This window comes from Netta rufina (assembly GCF_964035555.1).
Source record: "Netta rufina genome assembly, chromosome: 3".
NCBI classification, from domain to species: domain Eukaryota; kingdom Metazoa; phylum Chordata; class Aves; order Anseriformes; family Anatidae; genus Netta; species Netta rufina.
In genome coordinates, this window is record NC_140125.1 from 13,879,199 (window position 1) to 13,905,501 (window position 26,303).

A 26,303-nucleotide genomic window follows, 5' to 3' on the forward strand; every position below is an offset into this window, starting at 1 on the left:
GCCCAAAGTGTGAAGTCATGTGTGTTGTACTCCAGCTACAAACTGCAGGGACAGGCCATTCAGAGACTGTCAGCTGCCAATAAAATGGAGCTGTAAAAGAAACTAACTGAATAGGAGAACTTCTGCAGCTGATTGGATGAGTCCTTGGCGTTTGACTGCCCTTGGCATGTTCTTGAATCTTTGTGCTATTAATTCTGTGGTTCTGCTGGGTCTTTGGTAGGGTTAGAAACTTTCCCCTTTCTTCTTCTTCCCTCATTGTACCCTGCCTTTTATGTATAATTAGCTATTTCTAACCTTCCTGTTAAGTATTAGGGACTGATCTGGTACTTTCACACTCCTCTCTACCTCCTGTCTCCATCAGCTGCCAAATAATTGGTTGCAAATCTGCATGTTGCAGAGTGGCACGAAGTGTTTTGCTTCTCAGTGCCCTCTGAAGTAGCGAGGTGTTCTGGGACTCTATAATGGTATTTATGCATGGTCGTCTGTCATTTGAGAGACTTGGTTCAAATTTCTTAATAACCTGCTCTGGCTGTCTGTTCTTTTGTTTGTTTGTTTGTTTGTTTTTTCCCTTCCTGCCCTCTGCTATTTTTGGATGGCTTGCAGTTCAGGGGAGATGCATTAGCTACTACCTCTGAAGGGACACCTTGCCTCCTGAATTTCCTTCCAGACTTGAATGCCTCCATGGCAGCAGGCAGTTCAAGCTCCCTCACTTTGACCTTTTATTTTGTGTTTTTGTTTCCCCCTCAGCAACTCAGTTTAATAATTTGTTCTGCTTGATTCTCAGCTGTATCCTTGAGATTTGTGTGGTATTTATGGATGATACCCTCAGGCTCTGTATGCTGTTCTGAAGCATTTATAGCAGCATCTTGGCTCTGTAGGCTTCTCAGAGATCAAGGCTGAGAAAGGCCAGAGGAAAATGGTTGGTCTCTTCTGTTTTCTACCCATTCCTGCTCTCTTAGCCATCTTCATGCTGCAGAACTCAGCTAGGTGTTAACAGTGAACAGCAGCTTCTCTCCACAGCATCTCTCTCCAGTGCTTGGAACAGGGTCGAGGAGAATTGCCTAGCTGCTGACCAGAGCAGCAGAAATGCTTTGTTTCCTCCAAGAGATCAGAACCTCAAGTGTCATCTGATGAATTTTCAGTTGAGTGCCTTCAGTGTCCTGCATGCTTGGAAGGAGGCTTCCATAAACAGTTCCAAAAATCCTTTTATTGTTTTTCATGATATCCCCCCTTCAATCTTCTTGCTGCCAAGGGATTTGACAACATGGAAGCTGCGAGTACATTGAGGTCGCTCTGTATCAGTATCTACTCATTCTCCTGCCTTGTCATCTGTGTCTTAGCTCTTACTGATGTTCTTATGTATACAGAAGGATCAACTCACTCTCTAGTGAGCAGCCAGCTCCCTCCTTGGTACTGAGACTTCTGCAGCAATACTAGCAGTGCTGAGGTCTTTCCACTTCTCTTTGCGTCTTCCACATTTTGCTTTTCCCATTGATTTTTTTTTTTTCTCTTGCACTAGTAAAACAGACCAACTCATGGTCTTCATAATAGTGACGCGGGAGATGGATGTCCAAACCCCAAAGAGGGCTCTAATTTCTGCTGCTTTTAATTTTAAACAGTTAATTCTGAATTATTTTCTTTGCTTTTTTACACTAAACTACATTCAGAAGGCACTGAAATTTGTGTAGACTTTCTTACTCAGCAGAAGTTTAACAAAAGAAATTGTTGAAATGTTGACAGGAGAGCTATTTGTTAATTCACTTATAGGTCAATAATAATTCACAAAGTATTGACAGAAAGTGAAAACGTTGTCATGCCATAGCCCTGTTATAGAATATATAGCTTTGCATAAAGGTGATGTCTGCTCATATTTGCGACAGAAACACTTACTTTAGAATTACTTTTATGTTTGCCTGTCTTTTGGTAAATAATTACATTTCACTTTACTACCTGTTTTTACTATATCAGTTTGTTATCTACTGTACTGTCAATCAGGTCTGTTTCCTAACAAAATAGGAGGGGTTACTGTGATGTTCAGGGAAGGATGGAGAAAGCCCTGACTTCTGCTTTTCAGTCATTGTGATGCGAATTTACTAATTATTCTTATAGACGTCCTTAAGTACTAGTGCTTCATTAGGGGGAGGATGGAGAGATTGACTGAAATATACTATGCAAGTCTCTTATTTAGCAGGCAAACTGATTATGGCAAACATAGGATTATGCTAAATAAGGAATGGAATCTTCTACCAGAGGTTTTCCTTCAGGTAGCTATCAGTACTGTAAATACATCAACTCAGAACAATGAATAGGAAATCCAAAACGAAGATTTTAATTGTGGCATGTCCTAGAGTTTTATTTCATGTTTGTGAAGTATGGCAAGAATAAAGCTTCACTTTTGAGACTGTTCATAAAATCACAGAAATCAGGAACTTTTTCAGGTTTCTCACGTGTAGTAAGTACATGCTTAGACTAGTAATTTATGAGCTGCTTCAGAAATGCTCATCCTGGTATGTTTGTTCAGAAGGGTCTTATGGACAAAGAAAATATCACTTAAAAAAAAAATATATATATATATGTGTATATATATATATATATATATATAAAAATAAATTCCATTTGCCAGCATCTTGTCTGGATAATATTATTTTCCATGTGGCAAATGAAGCTACTCTTAACTTGTTAATACTTTTAAATCAAAATAATCCCATTGGAAGTGATGTGGATCTTTATTTATTTATTTTTACTTCTGCAGATGGGTGCTTGCTTTTCAAAGGTTTTCAATGGCTGTCCACTAAAAATTCATTGTGCAACATCATGGATAAATCCAGATACAAGAGGTAGTATGTCCCATCTATTCTACCTATTTTGTCCTCTCCTAGGCTTTCAGGAGTTTTTAGATAAGTACAACTATTCCCTTTAAAGTACCTTTATTTATGTAAGCAGTTCTTCAATTATACCACTCTTGTCTCAAGTACAGTGTGTTTTTTTAAATTACACTGAAGTATATGGGGCACAGTTTTCAACTTTAAAAAAGAATAAATTGCATGTTAACTAAAGGTAAAGAAATATCTTTCTGATTTTGACCCAGCTCTTCTCAGCATTGTAGTCCAAAAGATATCATTCCTAATTTATTTTTAAAAATCTGACTTCCAGAGGTTCTACTTGAGAATTATTACCTCATCATTTACTTATTGTTTTTTTCCCCCTAATCTTCCTAGTTGTAGTGGTTAGTTTGGTGCATCTCTTAATTTTTACATATCTTTTTAGTGCTTTATTAAATTGCCTGATAAAAAGGATAATTGGTAACACTGTGCTCATATTACCTGCAGTTTCACCTTCTGATTATAGGCCATGTAGACGTGCTACAGAGCCAGTAAGCAAAAAAAGACTGTGTTGGTTTTTTTTAGAAACTGAAATTGTGAAAGTCAGTCTTTTCCACTGACACCTTCTCAATATGAGATGCCTGCCTTGTTTGGCTGTCCAAATGCAAACAAGGGTATTAATTAACTTCCATTGTCATTGCAATAAACAACAGGTGAATCATGCTCAAGAAGTGAGGCACCCCTAAAGTACTGTGAAAACTTTCCAGTCAATACTTCAGTCAATTCTTCCTTGTAGTTGTATTACAGCTGCTTTTTCTTCACAGTTTGTCACAAAAAAAAAAAAAAAACAAAACACCACTCTTAGGTCTTAAAACAGCTTCATAAATTTAAGCTTCCTCGGTGAGATTATATTTTCAGACACCAGAACTATCATATGTTGGTTAATTTCCATGTGTGCAATTGTTTTAGTCTAGTTTTGACAAAAGTTCGGTCAAGTGCTGCATACACTTATTTAAAAAAAAAAAAAAAAAATTAAAGATCAGTATTGCTGGATTTGTTTTGTGTTTGCAGATCAATACTTGATATTTGGTGCAGAAGAAGGCATTTACACACTGAACCTCAATGAGCTTCATGAAACGTCAATGGAGCAGGTATATTTCTGGTTTGATACTTCTGTAAAAAAAAAAAAAAAAAAAAAAACAGAGAAGCAAAAAAAACCACCACCATCCATGACAGTTTTTAGCCACTCATTAATGTAATATATTTCTATATTATCCTGGAGTTAAATGATTTGTCCAATAGTATGGAATTTCCTTGACATGTTTTGTATGAAGGTCTTTTTTTTTTTTTTTTTTTTTTTTTTTTTTAAGTTATTTTACAAGATAGGATATTTACATCAAGCGTTATGTTTTGGCTACAGGGAAGTGAGAAGATCCTTTAAAAACTAGATTCCATTCTTCCAATCTTAAAAACAGTTTTGCTGATGAAACTCAACTTACTGAATCCCAGTTAAAACTGTCTTTGCAGAATCTGATAAATAGTAATTTTTTTGAGGGTATAGTGGGGAGGGGGAAATGCCAATTGCAGGTTTTTCTGTATGGTGACTTCTCCAGCTCTTTCATTAATCTCTAAGAGACTTGTTTTCTTTCCTGCCTTCTCCCTAAATTAGGGAGCTATGCATCTGCCAGCAAGATGGAGGAATTTGCAAGGACAGCCTTCACACTGTAAGCTGGAGGCACTGGTGTTTGTTCATTTTCCAGGGTCCAGACTTTGTAGAGATGTCTGTTGTGTTGAGAAGGAGGCTTAGGTAGCTTGCACTGAGCCCCATGTAACCCATAATCATACTGGTGCTTGAGTTAGCTGGTTAAAACTTAGCTCAGGTACTTATCTGCTGCTGCACTTCAGTTGCAAAACATACCTTGAGGAATATCACTAATGCAATAATTCCTGTAGGCCAAACAGACCAACCAAGTTTTTGAAAAATGGCAAAAATGGAGAATAGATAAAATGAAACTCATGCTCTCATATCCATCCGTGTTTTCTTTAAGTACCATGTTCTGTAGTGCATTGTCAAATGATGTTTTAAGTATTTTAATAAGCACTTGCAGACACAAAGAGGTGCTAGTAAAAACAATCAGTCGTGTCACTGGAGCAATGCGTGGCAGCCTAATCAACCTGCATATTTGAAGTACTGCTGTTCTTCTCTAATCCCCAGATCCAAACCCACTGAGTCACAGTATGCTTATGCAACTACAGAAGATCAATCAAATGTGCAAGTTAAATTTAGATACTGTCAGGCTGTTAGAATATTGCTATTTTTTTTAATAGTGTTTAGGTTATGAGAAGACTTCAGGAATAGAAAGGGCACCCTCTGTGCTGACCATTTGTTACATCCTTATTTATGATAGCAGTCAATAGGGCTTTAACTCCAATAGTATTTTTGAATCCTGTGTTTCACTGTTGTTTACTCCCTAGGTCTGATACAATTCACTGTAAAAGCAAAAGTAGTGTTCTTGGTTATTTTCCACTTCATTTCACTCTGCTAATGGACAAAGCAGAAATAATACGTGTATCCAGGAGTCAGTACAGCTTCAGGATGATCTCACACTCTTACAGAAAAACCTTCTAGTTAAAATACATGTCTCTTCAAATCTCTATAATACACCAGCAGGGAGATTACAGGGTTTTTTTAAGAGTAAAAAAATAAATAAAATAAAAAATCTTTCTGGGAGATCTGTCTAGTGCAATAGTCTGTTTCCTGCAACGGCAATATGAAATGCCCATGAGCTCAGCCACTTTCTGATGTCCCCTCACAGTCAGTCCCCTTGGACGTCTCTACAGGCATTGAATTAGGCATGTTGGAGGGTACATCCCTGCCTGTTTGCCTTCGTGTCCATTTATGGGCCTGTTGGACATCAGTATGTCTAATCCCTCATTTACACTGTTCATACTGTCCCTTTCCATGAACACTTGTGGCAACAAGCTCCAGAAGTTATGTGAGAGGAAGGAAGAAAAAATACTGGTTTTTATCTTTCTTTTTTCTAAAAAGATGCCTTGACAGTTTCAGCCCCTTCTTTCTATCGTGTCTATTAATTTGACAGATAACAATTCTGCCTTGACCATTTGTTGCATTCCTTGATCACTTCTGTGAAACGTGTAACCATATGCAGATGGAGAGTCGCTTCAAGTGCCAGTTCTAATTGTTTCAAGACACTTGGAATACTACAGGCTTTAGAATGGCTTTAGTTTATTGACCATGCTTTGTTTACTGAAGCTTATGTTGTTAAGTGTTTCTCCTTTGAAGGAGAAAGGCTGGTGGTTATTAAAATTTTTGAAAAAGGACGGATTGATCTTTATAATGACACTGTGGGCTAATTACAGTATACTTGAAGACCTGAATACAAAATGTTCCAATTGTCTAAATGTTAATGTGTATGTTAAATATAGTGTGTGTGCCTAAGATTTACTCAGAATTAACTCTGGAATCCAGGTAAATATTATTTGGCTTAAGCTAATTTCTGCTACAAAAAGCAAGTCAATATTAGTTTTGTCCTGTCGTCTATGCAGACATTAATTGATCGAGTTAATGTGCTCCTATTTTGTGTTTATTGAACTGAACGTATGTTTTTTTTTCTTCCCTATCAGCTATTTCCTCGAAGGTGTACGTGGTTATATGTCATGAACAATTGTTTGTTATCAATATCTGGTAAGTTGCTCCGCCACCTGTGAGTGGTAGTATTGGTATCCATTTGTTTTCGTATTTGAAGTGTTTTTTTCTAATTTCCAGGTAAAGCTTCTCAGCTATATTCCCATAATCTGCCAGGACTCTTTGATTATGCAAGGCAAATGCAAAAGCTACCTGTTGCTATTCCAGCACATAAACTCCCTGACCGGATACTTCCCAGGTAAGTATGCATCATCGGGTAATATCAGAACATCTTAATTCAAAGAGTTCAGGGTATGCCTGTGAAAGTCTGGGAATCCCAAATAATTTGGAACTCTGTTCACATGTTCACACATTTCCATAAATAACTCACATGGGTGTTAGAGTGTAGACTTCTACGTTTACGTGAATCAAGATGTGACTATGCTCTTAACAGAGAACTGAGTTTCAGTATGTTTTACCCTCTTGTCTGGAAGCCTCTTGTTTCTGGGTATGGCTCTTGTCAAGCGTAGTCTAGCATGGCAAGTTGTGATTGTCCTTGTGAAACAGAATCTCAGATTAGTGTTGTACCTGTGATATTTCAGGCAAGTAGAAATGGTGGTCTTATGTTAGTTACTTGCTTAAGCTCTGGGCAGCCTGTTTCTGTTCTATTAAAAAAATAGTTGCACTTAAATGCATTTCCCCACCTTACTGTGTTTTTTTCTTTTTTTTTTTTTTAAAAAAAAGGGGGGGGGGAGGTCAAGATGATTAAGGCGACTCTTATTGCAAAGGGAATGGGCTGATGGGTTATTTTGAAAGCTGGGGAAAACAGAAGTGGAACACAGATTTGACACTCATCATTGGCACATCATTTGGAGGTGAGGGTGGAAGGTATTACAAGGAAATTTGTGTCCCCAGATGCCTTCAGTAATTGTACATGCAGTCTCTCCAACTTTATTTACCACCAAGAGCATGCAAAATCCCAGAGACTGGGTACAATGGGTAACAAGCAAGCCTTAGGCGCCCATTCAAATTTAAGAGGAAGAGATAGTAACATTAATCTAGTTTGCAGATAAACTCTGGTTCTTAGAGGGCATAGTTAATCATTGGATCTTCTCAAGTAATAGGCTTTTTTATTAGCAAATTGTATTATAGTAGACCTGATTCTTGATTACCTTTGGTTCTGCTGACAGCCTATTAACGTTTAATTCTCAGATTCAGGAAAGGCTTCTCGTTCAGTCATCTACAAACATATAGGTGCAACACTTATCTAAAAATTGTGGTCTCCCTAGAGGCTAAATTCTTATTATCTAAGAGATAATTTGTACTTTTAAATGTTGTCTTCTGTGTACCTGCACCATGGTTCTGTTCCTTTCTCTTCCAAACTAACTTTGTTGGGATGGTTTTGGCTTGAGGATTTTATCAGCAGTGGACTGATGATCGTAATTATTACAACGATCATGTGTGGAAAAAATTCAGACTATGTTCAGCCTGGAATGACTCCTCAGTGAAGTTCCAGGAGGCTCAGAAAATTTCCTGTCCAGTCCTGTCACATCCCAAGAAAAATGCAGCACAACCTGAATGTGCGAGTGCCAAGCTAGTCGTTCAAAGGCACGACAGATTCATTTAGATAATCCGTTCTCCTGCTTTATCCTTTGGCTGTAAGGCGTCAGGGTAGTAACCTTAGCCAGGCAGACTACCAGAATTATATTTGAAGTATGTAGGAAAGCATTTTTTTTTCCCTATCAGACCACAAAGTATGTTCCGCAGCAAGTTTCTAGATAGCATGGTGATGAGTGCAACATGAATAATGTAGATAAACTAAAAACAAAGTTTTCTATAGAGGAAATGAAAAGCAAAGTAAAAGTCCAAGTCATTATGCGAGGTTCAGTATGGTTGTCTGCCAAATGGTCTAAGCTCAACGTATGATACTTAGTAGACAAGTATTCAGAAGTAAAAAATAAGTCTGCTATAAGTCTCCTGTCCAGCTTCATTCCTTTGAGCGTCCTTCAGTTGGTCCTTTCAAGATTTTCATGACTTCTCCAGCCAAATTTGTGGTTACAGCGTTTTTACACTGCTCAGTCCTACTACATTACCAGTCATTTCTGGAAAGCTTCATTTGAAATGCTATGCAACTGTTTTCCTAGTTCATAGCTTTGACCGCAGCATCTGCCTATCTCTTCACTTATTCCCATCTTTTCTGCAGCGTCAGTCAAATTAGTTATTTTTACCATCTATTTTACAACTGTGAGCAATCTCCATACAATCCGTAGTCTTCTAGTCAGTTCAGAAGCATTGATTTCCACTTCCAGCAAATAACACCATCTCCCCAGCTTATCTGATAGTTTTCATCATTTCTCAGGGAGTGTCCCCTACACGAGAGATCTCACAGAGCTGCCTTCCTGTCCTCCTTCAGACCTCCTCTTGAAACTCGTGCTGCGTTGCCTATGAAAAGCTTTCATAAAAAACTTAAGGTGTGAGTTTGCAAGGACAGCAGTCCAGCAAGCTATCCAGCACAACATAGTTTTCCACATTCCAAGTCCCCATGTCTTGTCTTGAACTGTAATGTCCTCGGGACAAGAATGGATTTTGTTACCTGTATTAGCATCCAGCACAAGATGCAACAAGTTATAGGTTGACTTCTAACTGCATTCATAACGCTGGATAACTGAGCAGCATCTCAGTGCTTCACGGTGGCATCACACTGTGTGTTCTAGGCATTTTGTTTTGAGAAGAGATAAATAAAAATAAATAAACTTTCCTGGGGGACAAGTACAATTTTCACCGCAACAACATTCTGAAAAGCAAATTTATTCAGGTGCTTTAGTTGATTGATTATTCTGTGTTTATCTTGTAGGAAGTTTGCGGTGTCTACAAAAATTCCCGACACCAAATGGTGTCAGAAGTGTTGTGTTGGTAAGTAAAGATCTGCAGAATAAATGCCAATAAGAATCACAAATGGTGGCAGTATTAAGATTTCTGTGTCAGTTTTTGGAGGTCAAGGGAGAAGAGGCTTTTCTGTAATTATGAAACTATGCAGCTGCAGACAGTGACCTCATCCTATTAATCCTTGCATTTAGGCAATGAAAACTTGCTCATTTTTGTCTTTGTTTTTGAAGATAAAGGTATTTCTCAAGAAAATGCAGGGAAGCAGAGTGCATGTCAAATGTTTAAGCTAGCCCTCAGGAAGAACCTAATCTCCATGGATGGAGTGACTTAAAGATTTTACCGTCGGGTTAAGTAAGCTGATTTACTAGTGGAAGATGCAATGATTTATATTGGATTATAAAAACAAATAATGTTTTCAGTTCTTTGGGGACAGTCCCTGAAGACTCCATAGTGCATTCAAAGTGCCAACTACTGAAGAATTAAAGCTGTGGTGTGTTAAGAATATTTTAAAGAGGGGAAAGGTAGCTGTGGATGATCTCGTAAATTCTTATCCCTGGGAATGTTTCATCTGGTGTCCCATAATCCAGTCTTTGGTGTGAGGAGTTAGACAGGAGATCTTCAGTGGTGGGTGAGCATCTATTGCTTATCCTGATGAGAATCTCCCCAAGATTGCTAAAACATCCTATGTTTGTTATCACTCCTTTGCCCAGCTCACCTGTTAAAACTTGTCTCTTTCTGGGATACAAATCCTTCAGGGTGTGGTGGGGTGTTAATGATATGTACTGTGTTCGTTCGGGCCTTGCCTTAATTGAGGCGTCTAGTCAAGCTGTGACTGCTAATGGATGCTGAAAGGAAAACTTCAGCTTCTCCCTCCTCTGTGGTGTGGATGTCATCTGGGGGGTGTGGAGAGGCAGGGATCAGAGCAGGTACAAGCGCTGGCACTTAAAGTTCATTTCAGAGCCCCTTTGTTTTAAGATAACTCCATTAAATGAGGGACATGGTGGTATGCTCCTCCGTAATCTTATGGTTTCTACACTACCAGGCACGGGATTTAACAGGAGTGCCGTGAGGGTTGGCACGATGAGGGCGAGTTCATTGTTGTGCTCAGAGACAGCTCAACCTAATAAGCCTGGAGCGCTTCTTGCATGACGGGCACTGGGAATTTGTGATTGTAACAGGGGCAGCTGCAAAAGAGAGGTCTGAGGGGCAAGGTCCCCCACCTACTGCCCTGCTTACTACGTGCAGCCTGAGTCTCCATTCCTGCTGGCAGCGTGAGGATCCCTTTGGCCTGGGGAAAGCAGCAGTGCCATAGGAGGCAGAAAAAGACCAGAAGTTCTGGTCTTGTTTCTCCTGCTTACAGGTGTTGCTAATTGCCTGTTTTGTGGTTTCTGCTGCTGAGTTCAGCCTTACTGAGGGCCATGCCAAGTGCTGTTTGCTGCGTTTTGCAGTTGGCTTGACTGAAGGTGAAGGAGAACTCGGGTTAATGACATTGAGCTTTTGTGTTTCAGATGCCAGTGGATTGTGAGTGGATTTTCTTGGCAGTGGAGTAGCATGAGCATTTTTCATCTATGTACATAGTACTGGGTTAGACGCTTGTTATTTGAGCTCTGTTGTTAATTGCCTGGTGGCTGGCTGATGGTTAGTTTACTGCAAGTTAACATCTGGTCTTTAGGTGTAATTGTACAAGGTGCGAAGTAACGCTTGTTGTTCCTAAGCAGTGCCAGCATATCCATTAGGGAGTGAAATGTTGTCATTACTGTAGAATTCAAGTTGTAAAATTCCAGATTTCACAGTGCCCAATTTTCACAACTTTATTGTCCTTTTTACAATTCTAAATTGAACCCTGATAAAAAAAAAAAAATAGAAATGGAGCAGTCGAATGAAAACTGATGTCACTTTAAAACTGTATTTCATGCTGGTCAAGAAGTGCTAATCAGAAATACAGTATGTGGCTTTCAGACTTAGCATTGTGGTGCTTGAAGGGCAGCTGAGCAGTTCTCAAGTGACAGTGGCTGTTTAGTTCCTCATGGATAATTGTCCATGTCTCATCAAAAAAGCCATTCCTTAATAGCTTCTCGTGATAATTTGGAGAGAGTTTAAGCAAACCAACGTGTTAGAGCATGATACCTCAAATGTTTGTGACTCCCCTTTTTATTATTAATTGTCTAAAGTAGTAAATCCCATCTACTGTTTCAAAAAACAAAAACCAATATTATTTCGAGCTGAAGCGGTGAAACATGGCAAAGCTCTCTTGTGAGAGTTGTTTGTTATGGCTAATTTGGCACCAGCTGCTTGCTGTTCATGCCCAATGGAAAGGCAGCCCCTGCTCCAGCATGCTCCGTGCCACCATTTTTTAAGTATAGATGTTGACTTTTCAGCAGCTTCCCTTCATGAAAGATTAGGGTAGGGATGGGAGGAGTTATTTTCCACAAATGTATGGACTGTTATTTAGCTGAAAATTGTTTATGATTTATAATTGCTTAGTATACTAATGTACCCTACCTCTTCTTTTTTTGGCAGTGAGGAATCCCTACACAGGCCACAAGTACCTTTGTGGAGCACTACAGTCTAGCATTGTTTTGTTAGAATGGGTTGAACCAATGCAAAAATTCATGTTAATCAAGGTAATGCTGCAATAAGGTGAAATACTCTGATGTTCATTTCTATTTGTCTTGTAATGATTTGTTATGAATAAGTATTGGCTATTACTTGTGTTATTTGGTAACATTAAATAAGTAAATAACTGAGTCATTACCATGCATTGACTTTTCTCACAGTTTCTGTTTAATTACCTTGCAGATATTTGAAAAGCTATTTTCAATATGCATTTACTGACTCAAAATGTATATAGGAGCCTTGTTTTTTTTCTTTTGTGGTGTACTTCAGTTGAAGAACAAAGCCCTCCTTGCATGAGCATTGCCTTTTAGTTGCACAACAGAAAACTCTGGCTTGCAGACTGAGGCATGGCCAAATGGAGGGGTTAGAAGTGGGCCTGTTTCCATACCATAGAGAAGGTAGCCAAATATTCTGTGGTTTGAGATGCCGTAGGTGCCCAGAAATGTTTGATGCCATCAGAAGAGATGGAACCAAGGTGCACTCTTTTTTTTTTTTTTTTTTTTCCTAATGAGAGGCAGCTGCTATGACTTAATCAGCCTAGGAAGCAATGGCTTTGAGACTCCATACCTAAGGGGGACAATCCTGGGTATAGCACTCTTGTCCTCTGTGAGCAGCAGCACAGAGCACACATGATGAAAGGCATCCCATCTGTTTTAACCAAATCGGCATGAAGACTTTCTAATTTTCTTAACTTGAGGCTTTCTGTATCTGTCTAATACTGTTATCCGAAGGAGTCAACTAAGTGTTATAAAATATACAAAATAAAACTTACTGTATGGTTTAAATAGCTAATAGCAACTGGAACTAAACTTGTTTCCCTTCTAATACATATTTTTTGTTTCTTAATCTAGCACATAGATTTTCCTGTACCTTGTCCACTGAGATTGTTTGAAATGCTGGTAGTCCCAGAGCAGGAATTCCCTTTAGTTTGTGTCGGTGTCAGTAGAGGAAGAGACTTCAATCAGGTGGTGAAGTTTGAGACTGTCAACCCAAATTCTACCTCTTCATGGTTTACAGAAACAGGTTTGTGCATGCTGTTGTGATTGCATTCAGAAGTGTTCCTTGCTCTTCTGTTAGAGTTGAAGTACTAGAAAGGTAGTTTCCTTTGACAAAACTAACGGTTAAATCATTAAAGCTGAGTGATCATGATAAGTCTTTTGTTTAAAGGGGTATCTGGATGTACCTGCTTGTATATGCACCCTTGTTTTTTGTTGTTTTTTTTTTTTTTTTTTAAAAGTGTTTCTACTGTTGAACCAATTGGACTCCTGTTAGTCTCAAGGATGGAGTTGTGGTTTCTCGCATTTCCATAAATAAGTCTGTAATTGACTTTCAGCCACTGTGCTGTTCTGTGCTTTACACTGGCGCTGCGACTTTTGTTTATTTAATAGATTTTAATAGAATTACACTCTGAGCTATTTCTTTCAAAATCACTGTAGGTGTGGTTTGGCTCTCCTGCAATAAGCCAGTAAGGTCAGAAATGGTGTTGTCAGCCTTCTGTTGGGAGGGAGCATGTTTCTATTTTGATGTTTATGGAATGAGAAAACAACAAGAACCACTGATAGCAGGGAACCAAGCACTTGTCCATCACTGGTCTGGGTGCTGTAAAAGTAAGGAAGCCGCCTTTGGTGCAACAGTAGAAACTCTTGCAAAGGAAATGTGCTCAGAATTATTTTTCTAGAGCCGCAAGGATCTCTCTAAACATAGCTATAGTAGTGAGCCAACCCCAGTTATGGCTTGCAGGGTTAGAAGCAGTAAATAACCTAGTTGTTATCAGCCATAGAATCTGTGTTGATCCACCGTGAATTTGTGTGTTGCCCTGTGCTGGCATAAATGTGTGTATCAATCTGGCTAATTGGATACTGTGGAATTCACTAAGTAGTAGCTGGCATTGGAAAGATGCCTGCTGACTTTCTTGCTGCTGAAAAGGATATGTCAGAGTGACACAATTAAAAGAATTGGTACAAAACCAAAGTGATCAGTGGATGGCCGATTAATGTACTTACTACATCAGAGTTGGTGCATTTTATTTTCGAGCTCACGTATATTTATGTGCCTGTGACTCCAGCGGAGTCAATAAAAATAGCATGCTGAGGGGAAATTCTTTGAACCGTAACATCTTGTTGTCATTCTTCTTTCAATATTGTCTTCATCAGTATGTAAATACAAGAATAGTAATCCCTTCCCAGTTCTTTTTTTTTAACGTTGGTAATTTAACACTGCTTTGTGCTTTCCAGAAATATTTCTTAAGCTTCCTTGAGTCAGTTGTGTCTTCCCTTATTGTGTCTGTGTTGTTTTCTTCTATTTATTTAACACTAATTTAAACTCTTATGTTGTATTGTTTTTTTCCTGTCCTCTGCTGGCAGGAGGGCGATAATGCAATCAAAAAGATTTATTTCTTTTTAATGAGGAAAGTGTTTACCACATGGTCGCAAATATTTTTGTTTGACATTTGGCATTTGTTTGTGAATTCTTTCAAGAAAATGTCTTTATCAGACAATTAGCTGGCAGAGACTTACCGCAGGGGCTTGCTTTCTTCCCTTCCCATCCCTCTCCTGTTAGCTTCAGCCAGCGAAGTGCATGTTTCTACATTACATGATGCGTTTGCACAGGTGTATATCCTCCAGTCTTTCTGTTGCATGCTTTCATCATGGCTATATCCACTGTTGGTTAAGATCACGCATTCAAAACTGGTTAAGGTCGTTAATGTATACCTTCCAAGACACCTAACAGCAAAAAAGAGATGGAGAGGCCATCTCGAGGAGCACACTTCTGCCATCATCCTTGAATTTTTTGGTTCTCAACAGTACCATGGAATTCATTATGTATTTTAGGTAACATGCTCTAATTTCTCAACTCTAACAGATTGATTGAGTTTCTATTTTTTGTATGAAAGAATGCCTACAGAATCACTGGCAGCAATGCGGAGTTAGTAAGAGCTGCTGTTTGTGTAACTCCAAAGTTAGCAAACAAATGGACCAAACTGCACTTCTCTTTTGAGTTGACATGTCCACTGATCACTTGTGGGTCAGATCCCCCTGTTTTTGCTGTGATGAAGACTGCTGCAGCTGTAACCCAGAAGAAAGGAAGGTAACGCTTCCTTTCAAAGTGTGGAGAAGGAAATTGTCCCCCAGTTTCTAATAACTGGGGGTGGAAAGTCTAAAAAGAGCAGCAAGAATTAAGTTCTAATTTTAAAAGTCCCTAGCAAGATGTAGAAATAAAGGCAGAAGAAAAATGGACTGAAACAGCATTCACAGTTAGTGTGAAAAGCCTCAGATGTATGCGTTTTTTTTTTTTGCAACAGCAATATTAAATGAGACTAGTGGAGAAAAAAGAACAACAATATACATGAGTTTGCTTTTGTGACTTGGCTCAGAAAAGCCTGGATTAAGTCCATACTTGATAATATTACAGCTTCAGTTTTCTCATCACAGTCAACAAGTTGGATCAGTGGACATGCCCTTCTAAGAGAAGAGAAATGTCACTGGTAAGATGATTGTTTTAAGTAGATAAAAAGACACTAACCCATTAAATTGTCTCAACTTCTAGAATTCAGTTTCAAATTCATGGTAATTTAGTTTACAAACTAACACTCTCATTTTTCTTACAGACACTACAGAGACAAGTGTTGTACATGTAACACAGCTGGAGAGAGATACCATTTTGGTGTGTTTAGATTGTAAGTTTCAGTATCAATGAAATATATACATGTGCATGCGCATGCATACTGTATATCTTCAAATTAGGTCATATATTGAAGATTAATTCTTTGTTGATGTATCCTATTTATTGTCTAGGCTGCATAAAAATAGTGAATCTGCAAGGCAGGTTAAAATCCAGCCGCAAGCTGTCATCAGAGCTCACATTTGACTTTCAAATTGAATCCATAGGTAAGTTGTTTTTTGTTATTAGTATTGAATATTTGATTAGATTATTTACTATTACAGCACAGAATTACTTGAAAACTGTCAAGTCTTCTGGTATGCAAAACATTATCACATGCTCACTTGGAGCTCGAAGGCTCAGTGAAAGGCTCAGCATGCTGCATAACATTCTTCTCTGGGAGCAATAACTCTGGAGTCTTCCCTGATGAGACTGAATAGTCTGGCAATATGATGGAGACCTTCAGCATGGAAAACCTTAACGCAGCCTGCTTAAACTCTGTGACTCACGCATGGCCAACTCATTCTGCGTGTGTGTTCATGCAGTCCATTTTTATAAAGCAGCTCAAACAAAAAATGTGTATACGTCACACTTAACAACTGGCATTGTTTATGTATTCTTGTAAAGAATCTGAATTTGGTTTGTGAAAGACAGAATGCATCCATTTTGATAGTTTTCAGTTGGTTACGTACCTGAATTACATCACCTGCTTTTGAAAACTTGAGCTTGTGAAACTCCTGAGGAAGTTAACTCTCACAAACAGAGAGGCAGACGAGAAGGCAGCCCTTTCTCTGTTGTAGCCTCAAACCAAAAGCCTGGAAACTGCATTGCATGTGAGCTTTCATGGTCTCAGAGGCATCTACAGGATGCATAAGCTTACTGAATGGAGAAAATCCTCACCCTGCCCTAGCAAATCTCCCAGTGATTGTAAAGAGTTTTGAGGGATTAGGGAAGGAAAGAGATGAGGCACCAGGGCAGGAGAAAGCTGGGTTGGAACGGGGAAGCTTTGCAGAGGGAGGAGTGGGGGGAGCATTAGATTGTTGGGAAGGCAAAGGCAGTTCTAGTTCCAGGCTGTGGAGTTGATGAGAGGTGGGACCCAAGGTTAGGTGATATGGGGAAGGAATTGTGTGGAAGAAATAGTTTGGAGCCCCGGTGGGAAGAGTGGGACAAGGTAGGATGTGTGCATAGGTGGAGGGGAACACCAGAAAAGGAAGAACGGTGAGAACAAAAATAGTAGAGAGGTGGAGGGATTTCCTCCTGAGGAGAAGCTTAAAAGTTTCAGGTAGTTCGAACAAACTCAGAGGAAAGGACAAAAAACGCTGACATGGAAAATGTTTTTTTATGGCTTGTGTTGGTTAGGAATGGGGGAAAGGAAGGAGTAAATGGATTTGAAGCTGCTCACTGTGGGTAGTACCTCTGCATGTGCTGTAGCCCTGCCTCTGCTCATCACAAATGAGCTGCTGCTGGCCTGTTCTGGCCAAACAAGTGTTTCCAAAGAGCTCTGCTCTACTTCCTGCATCCCTGCCTTAATTGATAGAGGCAGAGTGCTGGATGCAGGTAGAAACAGATTGTTCTTAGGGACCTACATGCTTGTGCCCCTCTCTTTGAGGAAGGCTCTGGACCCGTTTCCTTTCACAGGGTTCGAATGCAGGTGGCTGTCGTGTGGTTGTGTTTGTGTGACAACGGGAAGGGCTGGGAGGTAGAGGTTTCCGTAAAGCTCTGCTCAGCTGTTGCGTAAAGACCCTATTAACCAACAGATGCTTGGTGACTGAAAAATATCACTGCAGTATGCCTGTAACTCTTATGGTGGAGCTCAATGTATATTTTCAGCAACCATTAGAATGGAAGAATGTTTCTTTTTTTCACGAGAGGACCATTTTTAGGGCTAAATATCAGACAGAAAGGTCTTCTCCTAGTTAGGTGAGAATATTTCTAAACCCTGGTCTTTAAATAAGTAAAGTCTGTGTGCATAAACATAATACAATAAAATGTGTATATACACATTTTGAAATTGCAGCCATATGCTTTTGGCCTTGGAAGTGTTGACATTATGCCTGAAAACTGATTCCAGTGTTTTTTGTTGTTAGTCTGTCTACAGGACAGCGTGTTAGCGTTCTGGAAACATGGAATGCAAGGAAGGAGTTTTAGATCAAATGAGGTGAGTACTGCATTGCATTTTGCTTCAGATTCTAGTTTTTAATATAAGTCAAGCTTAAGACAAATGCATGAAAAGAGTGAAACATTTCAGTAACTTCTGAACATGAGACCTGGAAGGTGAAGTCTCATTCCAAGTGTATCTCATAAGCTACAAACTAATTAGACTTGCTGTTCCAAAGAGGAAACCTTCAATGTTGGAGTATTTATTGAGAACCAAGAACCTTTTATTCCTTCCTTGATGGAATGCTGCATGAATTAGCTGAGTTGGGGATGCTGTCCTTGTAACTTGGTGGGATAAGATGCCCATGTTGCACAGGTAGGGGAAAGCAGTGGAGAATCTAGCCAAACAAAACAAATTGGAATAGGTCAAGATTTTTTCTGCTAGATGGGCCACACATTTTTGAAAGGAAGCTTCATGAACTGATCAGAAATAATGGAGTAGTGCCTCTTCTCTAATTGGGAAGTGAGCTGAGCTGGAATGTTGCAAGGGTTGCAAGGCCATGGCTGATATGGAGCTGTACCAGGAGTCACTGTCAAGTCTAATATACAAAGCAGAAAGCAGTAAGAGACCTGATGGTGATGCCATAAAATGTATCCAAGCCTAATTCTTGGTTACATTAGTCTTCTTCAGTTTAAATTGCTTGGAAGACCAACCTCAGTAGTCCCTTAGCCTCTCAAGATGGATACCAGAATCTGGGCTTTGCCAGTAGTTGCATGCTCCAGTGCTGAGCTTTAAGTGTTGAATGAGTTGCCCATTGTTTTTTTTTTTTTTTTTTTTTTTTTTTTTTTTTGTCTCCTCCATGTTTGCTTGGCTTTGGAGTCCTTTGAAGTTTTTAGTGCTCATTTTCAGAAGAATAATTTTCCATCTGAAGAGATTGATGTAAAGGTTATTTTCTACAACTTCTGTGCAGTCCCTTTTTTCAGCCACTTAAACAATGTCTAGAAATTGTGTCAAACCATTGTAAATACCTTTACGACTCCCTTTTTCCTGCTGCAAACTTTGTGCAACCAGGTGTGAGTGAAAACACTGTGCTCTGCAGGATTTTCCGGAGCCTTTTAGTTTATTAAAGACTGCTTGCGGACTTAACCAGCTGTTTCATCAGTGTCACATTTGCTGAGAGATTGAGCTCATTATGACTAGTTGTATTTTAATGTACACGTACAGTCACACCATGCCAAACTTAGATACTCCGTGTTGTTACACAACTCCATTTATTTGCACAAAGCCACAGCTGACCTTATCTGTGCTGACAGTAGTTGTGCTCTTTTGTGGCAAGTCGGACCAGGAATTGGAGTCAGACTGCTTTCTGACTTCCAAATGTACCAATGCTTTTTGTGGCATTTGTGCATGTTTGATCACCAGGCACAATTGTCGTTTTCCCAAGAACTCATAATGTTGAGCTGCAGCTCCCCTGCTGTTAGCACAGACCGTGAGGAGGAGATGACGCTGCTAGGCACTTCTCCAACCCCAGGCTGCTGCTAGCAGCATTCTGCAAGGCTCAGCGTATTACTCCACCCATTGGCACTCAGTAGCTCTGATCCAGTTGTGAGAGGACGTGCCCCAGAGTGCTGCAGCACAAATGGATGCTTTATATTGTTTATATAAACCATAAGGAACGCTGTCATCTTGGTTTGTTGTTGTCAAGCCAAAGCCAGCACCTAAATGAAGAACAGACGGCAGAACTGAGCTGTTGTCAGAAGGACAGCCACCCAAAACTTATTTTTTTCCATAGAACATACATAGGGTAAGCTCTCAAGCTTTTTTCAATTCCTTATCTCTCCTGGATGTACTAGTATATTCGTTACTTAGTGCGAATATTTTTGTACTGTGTGCTAAAGTAATTAAAAAAAAAGAAAAAAAGAATAAAAATAAATGACCAGCCTGACTTCGCAGCACATTTATCTTTGAAGACATTGTTAGTGGAGATTCTCTAGTCTAATATTAGCCGGTCTAATTGAGGATAATTTCACCTACTTGTAAAGTTGCTTCACCTTTTCATTCCACAGCTGTGACATTCCACAGTGGCTTGATTTGATTGATTGGGAAGAATGAAACAACAAGGAACTGTCTGAATTCTGAGACAAGACTCTCGGAATTTGGGCCAAAATGTACAGGCTCAGCCCCACAGCAAGCAGGAAGTAACTTACTTCAAGTGGGGAGCTTCACTGATGTGAATTAAAATTTTTTTCTGAGTTTGCAGTGCCAGAAGTGAATTCATGAAGTCGGCTAATGCTGCTAGGACCTGGGGAGGAGAGAAAAATCTCTTCTGTCCTCAAAAACATGAAATGTGGCTGTGTAGAAAGGGATCTTTGTAAACACTGCTTCCCTTTCACAGTATGACTTGATATCCTTCGGAGTATGCAGTGTGCTTTGGTTGACTTTAATTAATAACGTGCTGTTTTCTTTGGTATTCGTATCATCATAAAGATGTATCTCAAATACAATTCACCAGCCATATACAAAGCTCTATTGCACTAGTCTGAAATGTCCAAATACTGTATTTTCTTTACACAGTGGGCATAAGTGCCACAAGTTCGGTGGTTTCCCTGTTCAGGTTTTCAGAAGATGAACTTCCTGCATCATTGTTATGATTCAGAATTTCAACCATAGGTATTTTTTGTGTCACTTACCTGACCCATTTCCAATGTCTGCTGTAGGGTGAGACAAATGACACCCTTACAGGTACCTATTTCGATCATGGCTGTGAAGAGAACTGCGCTAGTAGCAGCTCAGGTGCTGTGCTGAGCCTGTTGATTGCAGTTGCTACCAGAGGAACTCGCATAACATGGCAGGAATTTCAACAAGCAAACCACCACCACCAAAAACCACTTAGATCTCGTTCAAGACTTACAGTTGCATTGAACTCTCTCGCTACCTTAAATGAGCAATAAATGGGTAACATCATAGTCAATTCTTTTCACTAGTTTGATTTTAAAAATAAAAATAAAAAAGTGTACTTAACATGTAAATACTTTGTTTTATTTTTTTTCTAGATCACACAAGAAATTTCTGATAATACGAGGATATTCAGGCTTCTGGGATCTGACAGGTATGAAGAGAAGCGAGCATGGCATGCTAAAATAGAAAAATGTTCTCCTCCTACCTTGTGGAAGTTCTTTGCTTGTTTCTTGTGATTCCTTTTCTAGCCATCTTACTCATTCCTTTGTGTACATGTTCACCTTTCAGCCTTTTAAATTTACTTTTTTCTTCAAAAAAAAAATTCTTCTGAAAGTGTTTGTGGGCTTCCAGAAGTACTTGGCTGTAGTAGGAAGCTCGTACTTGGCTGCAGTTACAATCTCCAGGAGTGTCTTTCCTTTTTAGCACCATAATTCCTTTGTTTAACTGTTGAAATCCTTACTTTCAGATGCTCTGCTGCAGTAGCTCATCAGTATCTCCCTCTTAGGAAAATAAATAAATTAGATGTCTTGCTTTCTCCCTCAGAAAGGAGCTCTGATGGTTGTCCTCTCAACGAGACAGCCCAGTTCTTGAAGAGCTCTTCGTAATTTTTAGCGTAGCTGTTCTTTGGTGTTTCTTTTGCAGGACACAAATGCTGTGTCTGTCTGACCCATCAGATCTAAGCTTGCCCAGTCAGTCACTGCTATTTTAGGAGTGTCACTGACTTCCTCAACTTTCTCTGCCCTGCTGTCGAACTTTGTACTTCTTTAACAGCCATGAAAGCAGCAGATGTTCTGTCTTCTGGGGAGCGCGTGCTGACATGGTGGTTTCACCAGTAACATACTCGTGTGCAGTGCAAAGCCACATTTTGATTTTGGAGAATTGCCTGTCCTCTGCCACTTGCAGGAAACGCGTTTCCTTGTCGCATCGTGGCACTACCAATAAGCTTCAGAGCAACCAGAGGCTTTCCTCGTGTTCTGGTTGCCCAAGCTTGGTGCGCAGCCCTGTAATTACCTCAAACATCAGTGGCACCAAATGGTGCTGTGGCTTTGTCAGCTGCCTACCTCATGGCAGTTTTTGCTGGCTGGGGGTTGAGGATTCTCCCTTACGTGCAATACCTGGTAGCTTTTTGGTAATGAGTAATTGTAAGCAATACTCATCTCTGACCTGAGGGTTTTACTCTCCCTGTGCCAGTGAGGTGTGCGTGGAGCTCGGCTTTATTGTGTCACTTCTCAGGTGTTGAGAGACAGCACAGCTCACTTTAAAAACAAGCCTGGCTTGAGAATGGAACATGACATTGCAAATCATTGCCTTGGAGAACAGTGTCCTCTTCTCCAAGGACTGTTCCGTCTATTTCCATCCTACACTAATAGTCTCCCAAATCAGAGATCATGTTTAAAGACTTCACACTGCGATGAAGCCGAATTGCAAATTTTTCAGACCTCGTTTTGGTTGCAGGTCTGTCGGATTTTGTGCTGGAGCTGTGAAACCTTTGCCAGTAACACGTCGTTTCCTAGGCAGTTCATAGGAACTGGGGTTCTGAGAAGCCAGGAAGCCTGGCATCAGTGTGATGAAAGCTGGCGTGCTATTTTCTCCCAGCAAGCCGGGAATCCCTCATGGCATGAGGTGTCATGCCCTTTGTGGAGCACATTTAGCATGGAGCATTCGTTTTGAAGCAAGCAACCTTTTTTTGGTGTGAATCCACAATAGTTGGATTTGGATTTTGGGGGTTGTTTGGAGCAGGGTGTAGTGAATTCTCCACATTGAGCAGTTTTAGCAGTTCTTGCCTGATTAAACATCTCAAATAGTTTGTGAAATTGTCTTTGGATTGCTGACTTCTCTGCTTTGAAGAGAGCAGTCTGATGCAGGATATCTCTTATGGTCCTTGCAGTGGTAGTAGAGATCTAGCTAACCCTGTGTCCTGTCTCCAATGTTGGCCAAAAGCGGGTGGCAAGAAAAGAGTACAAGAGAAAACTCTGCATATAATGATGCTTGCTTTGAGAATTCTCTCATCTCACAGATTTTTGTCTCTCTGGAACTTGGCAGGAAGTTTCTGTGGATATAGGGACTGTTGATAGCTTACGCAGGCTAAGGGAAAGGCTAAAATCACAGAAGATTGAACCTTGGTCATCTGTCGTGTCCAGTGGCTGGGGCAGACTAAGGTTGACTTGACTTTGTTGCTGTTTTGCTTTCATTTCAGGGTCGTGGTGCTGGAGAGTAGGCCGACAGACAACCCAACAGCCAACAGCAATTTGTATATCCTGGCAGGGCATGAGAACAGTTACTGAGAACAGCGCACGGCAGCTCAGCATGACAAGATAGCACTCCTGCTGCGGCGATCATGGCTGGCTGAAATTGCACAAAAGCTGCAGTGACCCGACTTCAGTTACTTTATAATTTATTGTGGCATGAGAGAAAGACGAGACTTGTGGTATGGACACATAAGCATTAAGATACCACGGAAGTGCTTGATTTACTGTTATGTAATCTTTGTACATATGCAGTATTTTTCAGTGAAACTTCGTGCTGAAGACCTACACTGACTTTCTGTAGATAGTAGTCCTCCTGTTAAGTACAAGTGTCTTACCTGTACAGATGTAAAAGTCACTGAGGATGCAAAAATGAAATCGGGGTACTATTTTAAGGACTTGTCGTGTGTTTATTATAAAGTGGGATGCTAGCAACAAATATAGTTCATTTAACAACACTATTGTATTTTATTATATGTAATTTACTAATACAAATAAATCCTAACTTTTAGAAATTGTAACCAAGGCTGTAATCAGATTACAATCTTGTTTTAATTTTGATGCAACACACTGGTGTTCATGTTTGCACAACGTATTGAGATGTGATGTATTTAGTCACAAAGGTAAGCTGTGACTTTGTGGATATGACTTGGGCTTCAAAGATCCCCCTTTTTTTCCTTGAGTTCACTCGGGTAGTTTTCTTTGTGAAACAAACCAGTTAAACACCTGTATTTTTATATTTAATTAAAACTCTCTTTACGATTACTTCTCTATGCTTGAAAACAATACTTCCTGGATGGGTGTCAATCCCAGACTAGTGGTACCTTCCTGTAACACTGCAATAGGTGTTTGAATTATTAGTGTATACAACGATAAAAATTAGTATTACTCTTCATCTTACTAAATAGTTTCATATCACGATGAAAAGCAGCAACATTCCACATTGTGGAAATGGCTCAAAGACGTTGTCATTTTTGACTTTTTTTTGGCCTTATAACCATTTTCACACTTCTTTTTTTCAATTTAGGATGTTAACACATGGCCAAAATAATTTAGTTACTACCTCATTCAAACAATACAATGGTTACTACGCATCACAGGAACTTAGTTTTGATCAGAAGTATTTTTGATTGCTATTTTCCAATGGAGTATGTAAATGCCAAGTTTTAGCAAAATGCACACATTTGACTCCTTTTTTGTATATGTTCTTTATATTTTATTGTGATAATATACACTAAAAACAAACTAAATTTAAAGTGATTTATGGCCTGCATTATTGTTGTGATTGGTAATGCTTTGAAATATGTTCCCTAATGTATATAATGTAAAATAAACTTTTTTTAACATGTTGTTGTACAAGTAGATTACCACCTGCACTAATTTCCACAGAAGACTAAAATCTGTTGATGGAACATACTGAGTCTTGAATTCTGCTATTAAATGTTTGTGCCAAATGCAGAAGCTGGGCATTTCTGAATGTATGAATGATCAGGCTGCTGGAGGTCTGCTGCATTTAGACTAGCACTTGAGGGTAGGTATTATTAGTCTTGCTCCCCCTTAGGCAACAAATATCTGTGTTTTGGACACATTTCCAAATTCCAACTTATTTCATTTTTTTTCCCCTTAGAGTAACTTAGCCCCTCCTCTCTTGGTTGCAAAATTTGATTTTTAGTTTTTTCAGCAGGGTTGTTTCTTTGGTTTTGTGCCTGTGAGTTGTTGGCTTTACTGGCCCCGTCTCTTGCCTTGCGCTGAACCTCAGTTACGCCTTGTGGGAGAGGTGGTGACACCAGCCCCGCTGCAGAGAGGCTGAATTCTCAGAAAAGGCGAGAAGTTCTGGGTGTTTTACAGCACATTTGTACTGCTGCTGCTCAAGGGGGGATTTCCATCCTCCCTCCTGTCAACTATTCTTCACTTCAACATGCAAAAAGTAGCAAAATTTGAACAAAGTACAGTATGGCTGATGTACAAATGAGAGCTCCCTAAACTTGCTTCCTCCTCTTAGGTTTCTGCAGCAGCTTGGGCCCACTGGAGTGTTGTTTGGGGCTTTTGGGCCACTGCTGAACTCCAGGCAACAGGAGTTTGGGGAAGATGGTTTTTATTTTGGTTGAGCATTTTTGGTACAAGGATGCATGCTGGGCTGCAGCTGGGATTGATCACCAAAGTCAAGGAGGACGGGGAAGTGGGAAGGGGATCGTTGTGCTAGGACAGGCTGTCTCAGATTTACTCTTACAGCCAAGACAACTTGGCTCCCATGTGCTGCTTTCCAGCCTGGAATAAGAGGAAGAAGAGAAGGGTTCCTGCTTGGTTTTGAGGGATTATTCTGTTGCAGGGCTTGGGGTCTGTGCTGCAGAGCTGCCTCTCCTGCAGAACAGAGCTGCTCTGCTGGCAGCTGCCCTGTGCTTAGCCCAAGAGCCCGGATAAGCAAAAGGTAGAGCAAAAGGTCTTCTTTGCTACATTTGCAATTGCCACAAGCAGCTTCCTTGAGCTTCCCCCTTGCTGGGAGCTTACAAAACCCCCTACCTTGATGTCAGATGGGATCAGAATGTGTGTATGGCTGGCTGAAAGGAGCACGGCCAGAGCCAGGAACACAAATCACAGGCCAGATGAGCTTATAGCAAGGCATCTGCCTTCAGCTAGTTCAAATAGCTTGTCTGGCAGCTTGAGTGGCTTCCCTTTTTCTCTCTCCTCCCAGCCCCTTCCATTCTGGCTGCTAGCGTTGGCTTCTAGCTATCGGCCCTTGCTAATGTGGGGAAGTGGCTGAGCGATACAGCACTCGCCAACCTGGCAGCCAAGCTGTGAGCAGCGCAGGGGCTGAGGTTAGGTCCCACCTCAGGCTGAGCTTCTTGAAGAGAAGTGAGAAGTGAGGTTGTTCAGTTCCTTTGCAGAAAGAAAAGCCGAGCAAGCAACCACAGCCTTGCACCAACAGCCCAAGTCATGCCTGCTCGGGCAATGCCGGGGGCTCAGGTGGGAGATGGGATTTCCTTCCTGCCCAGGCCCCAGCATCATCCAGGCCATTCACTGGTATTTAGGAGCCTTAGACCAAAAGCCTGGGGCCTTCATCTCCATAGAAAAGCTGGCAAGTAGAGCACAAGTGTAATTTTCACCCAGTGCTGCACATATTTGATAGCAGCTGAGGTGTTACGCCTCAGGATCTTAATGCTGACAGACTGAATTTTCTCCATACGGTGCTGAGCACCCCAGCCTGCAAGATGCTGAGATGGCGTCCCCGAATGTGCCAGCAGCCTGCTAGGCCAAGCAAACAGCTCTGAAATGTGAATCCCCCTCCTTTCATCATGGTCCCAGCGTGTTCAAGGCAGAAGCCTGACTCCTTCAGCCAGCAGCATCTGTCTGGAGGAGAAGCGCCGGAGGCA

The 26,303-nt window shown here is 40.3% G+C and overlaps 1 protein-coding gene across 5 annotated transcripts in view; it reads left to right on the forward strand.

Moving 5' to 3' along the window:
- The window catches only part of MAP4K3 (mitogen-activated protein kinase kinase kinase kinase 3), a 79,701-nt gene extending 55,423 nt beyond the window's left edge, over positions 1-24,278 (forward strand). For 2 of the 5 annotated variants that reach the window (XM_084285323.1, XM_084285324.1), the window contains 12 exons: positions 2,753-2,837; positions 3,894-3,973; positions 6,468-6,528; positions 6,610-6,727; positions 9,323-9,381; positions 11,875-11,978; positions 12,822-12,993; positions 15,578-15,646; positions 15,765-15,857; positions 17,718-17,788; positions 20,782-20,837; positions 22,884-24,278. In XM_084285323.1, coding sequence (XP_084141449.1) covers positions 2,753-2,837; positions 3,894-3,973; positions 6,468-6,528; positions 6,610-6,727; positions 9,323-9,381; positions 11,875-11,978; positions 12,822-12,993; positions 15,578-15,646; positions 15,765-15,857; positions 17,718-17,788; positions 20,782-20,837; positions 22,884-22,971 — 1,056 coding nt within the window. In that variant the 3' untranslated portion in view covers positions 22,972-24,278. Of the gene's footprint in view, positions 1-2,752; positions 2,838-3,893; positions 3,974-6,467; positions 6,529-6,609; positions 6,728-9,322; positions 9,382-11,874; positions 11,979-12,821; positions 12,994-15,577; positions 15,647-15,764; positions 15,858-17,717; positions 17,789-20,445; positions 20,762-20,781; positions 20,838-22,883 lie in introns of those variants that run through there. The other 3 variants (XM_084285320.1, XM_084285322.1, XM_084285321.1) reach the window with 2 other exon arrangements.
- Positions 24,279-26,303: the final 2,025 nt, after the last annotated feature.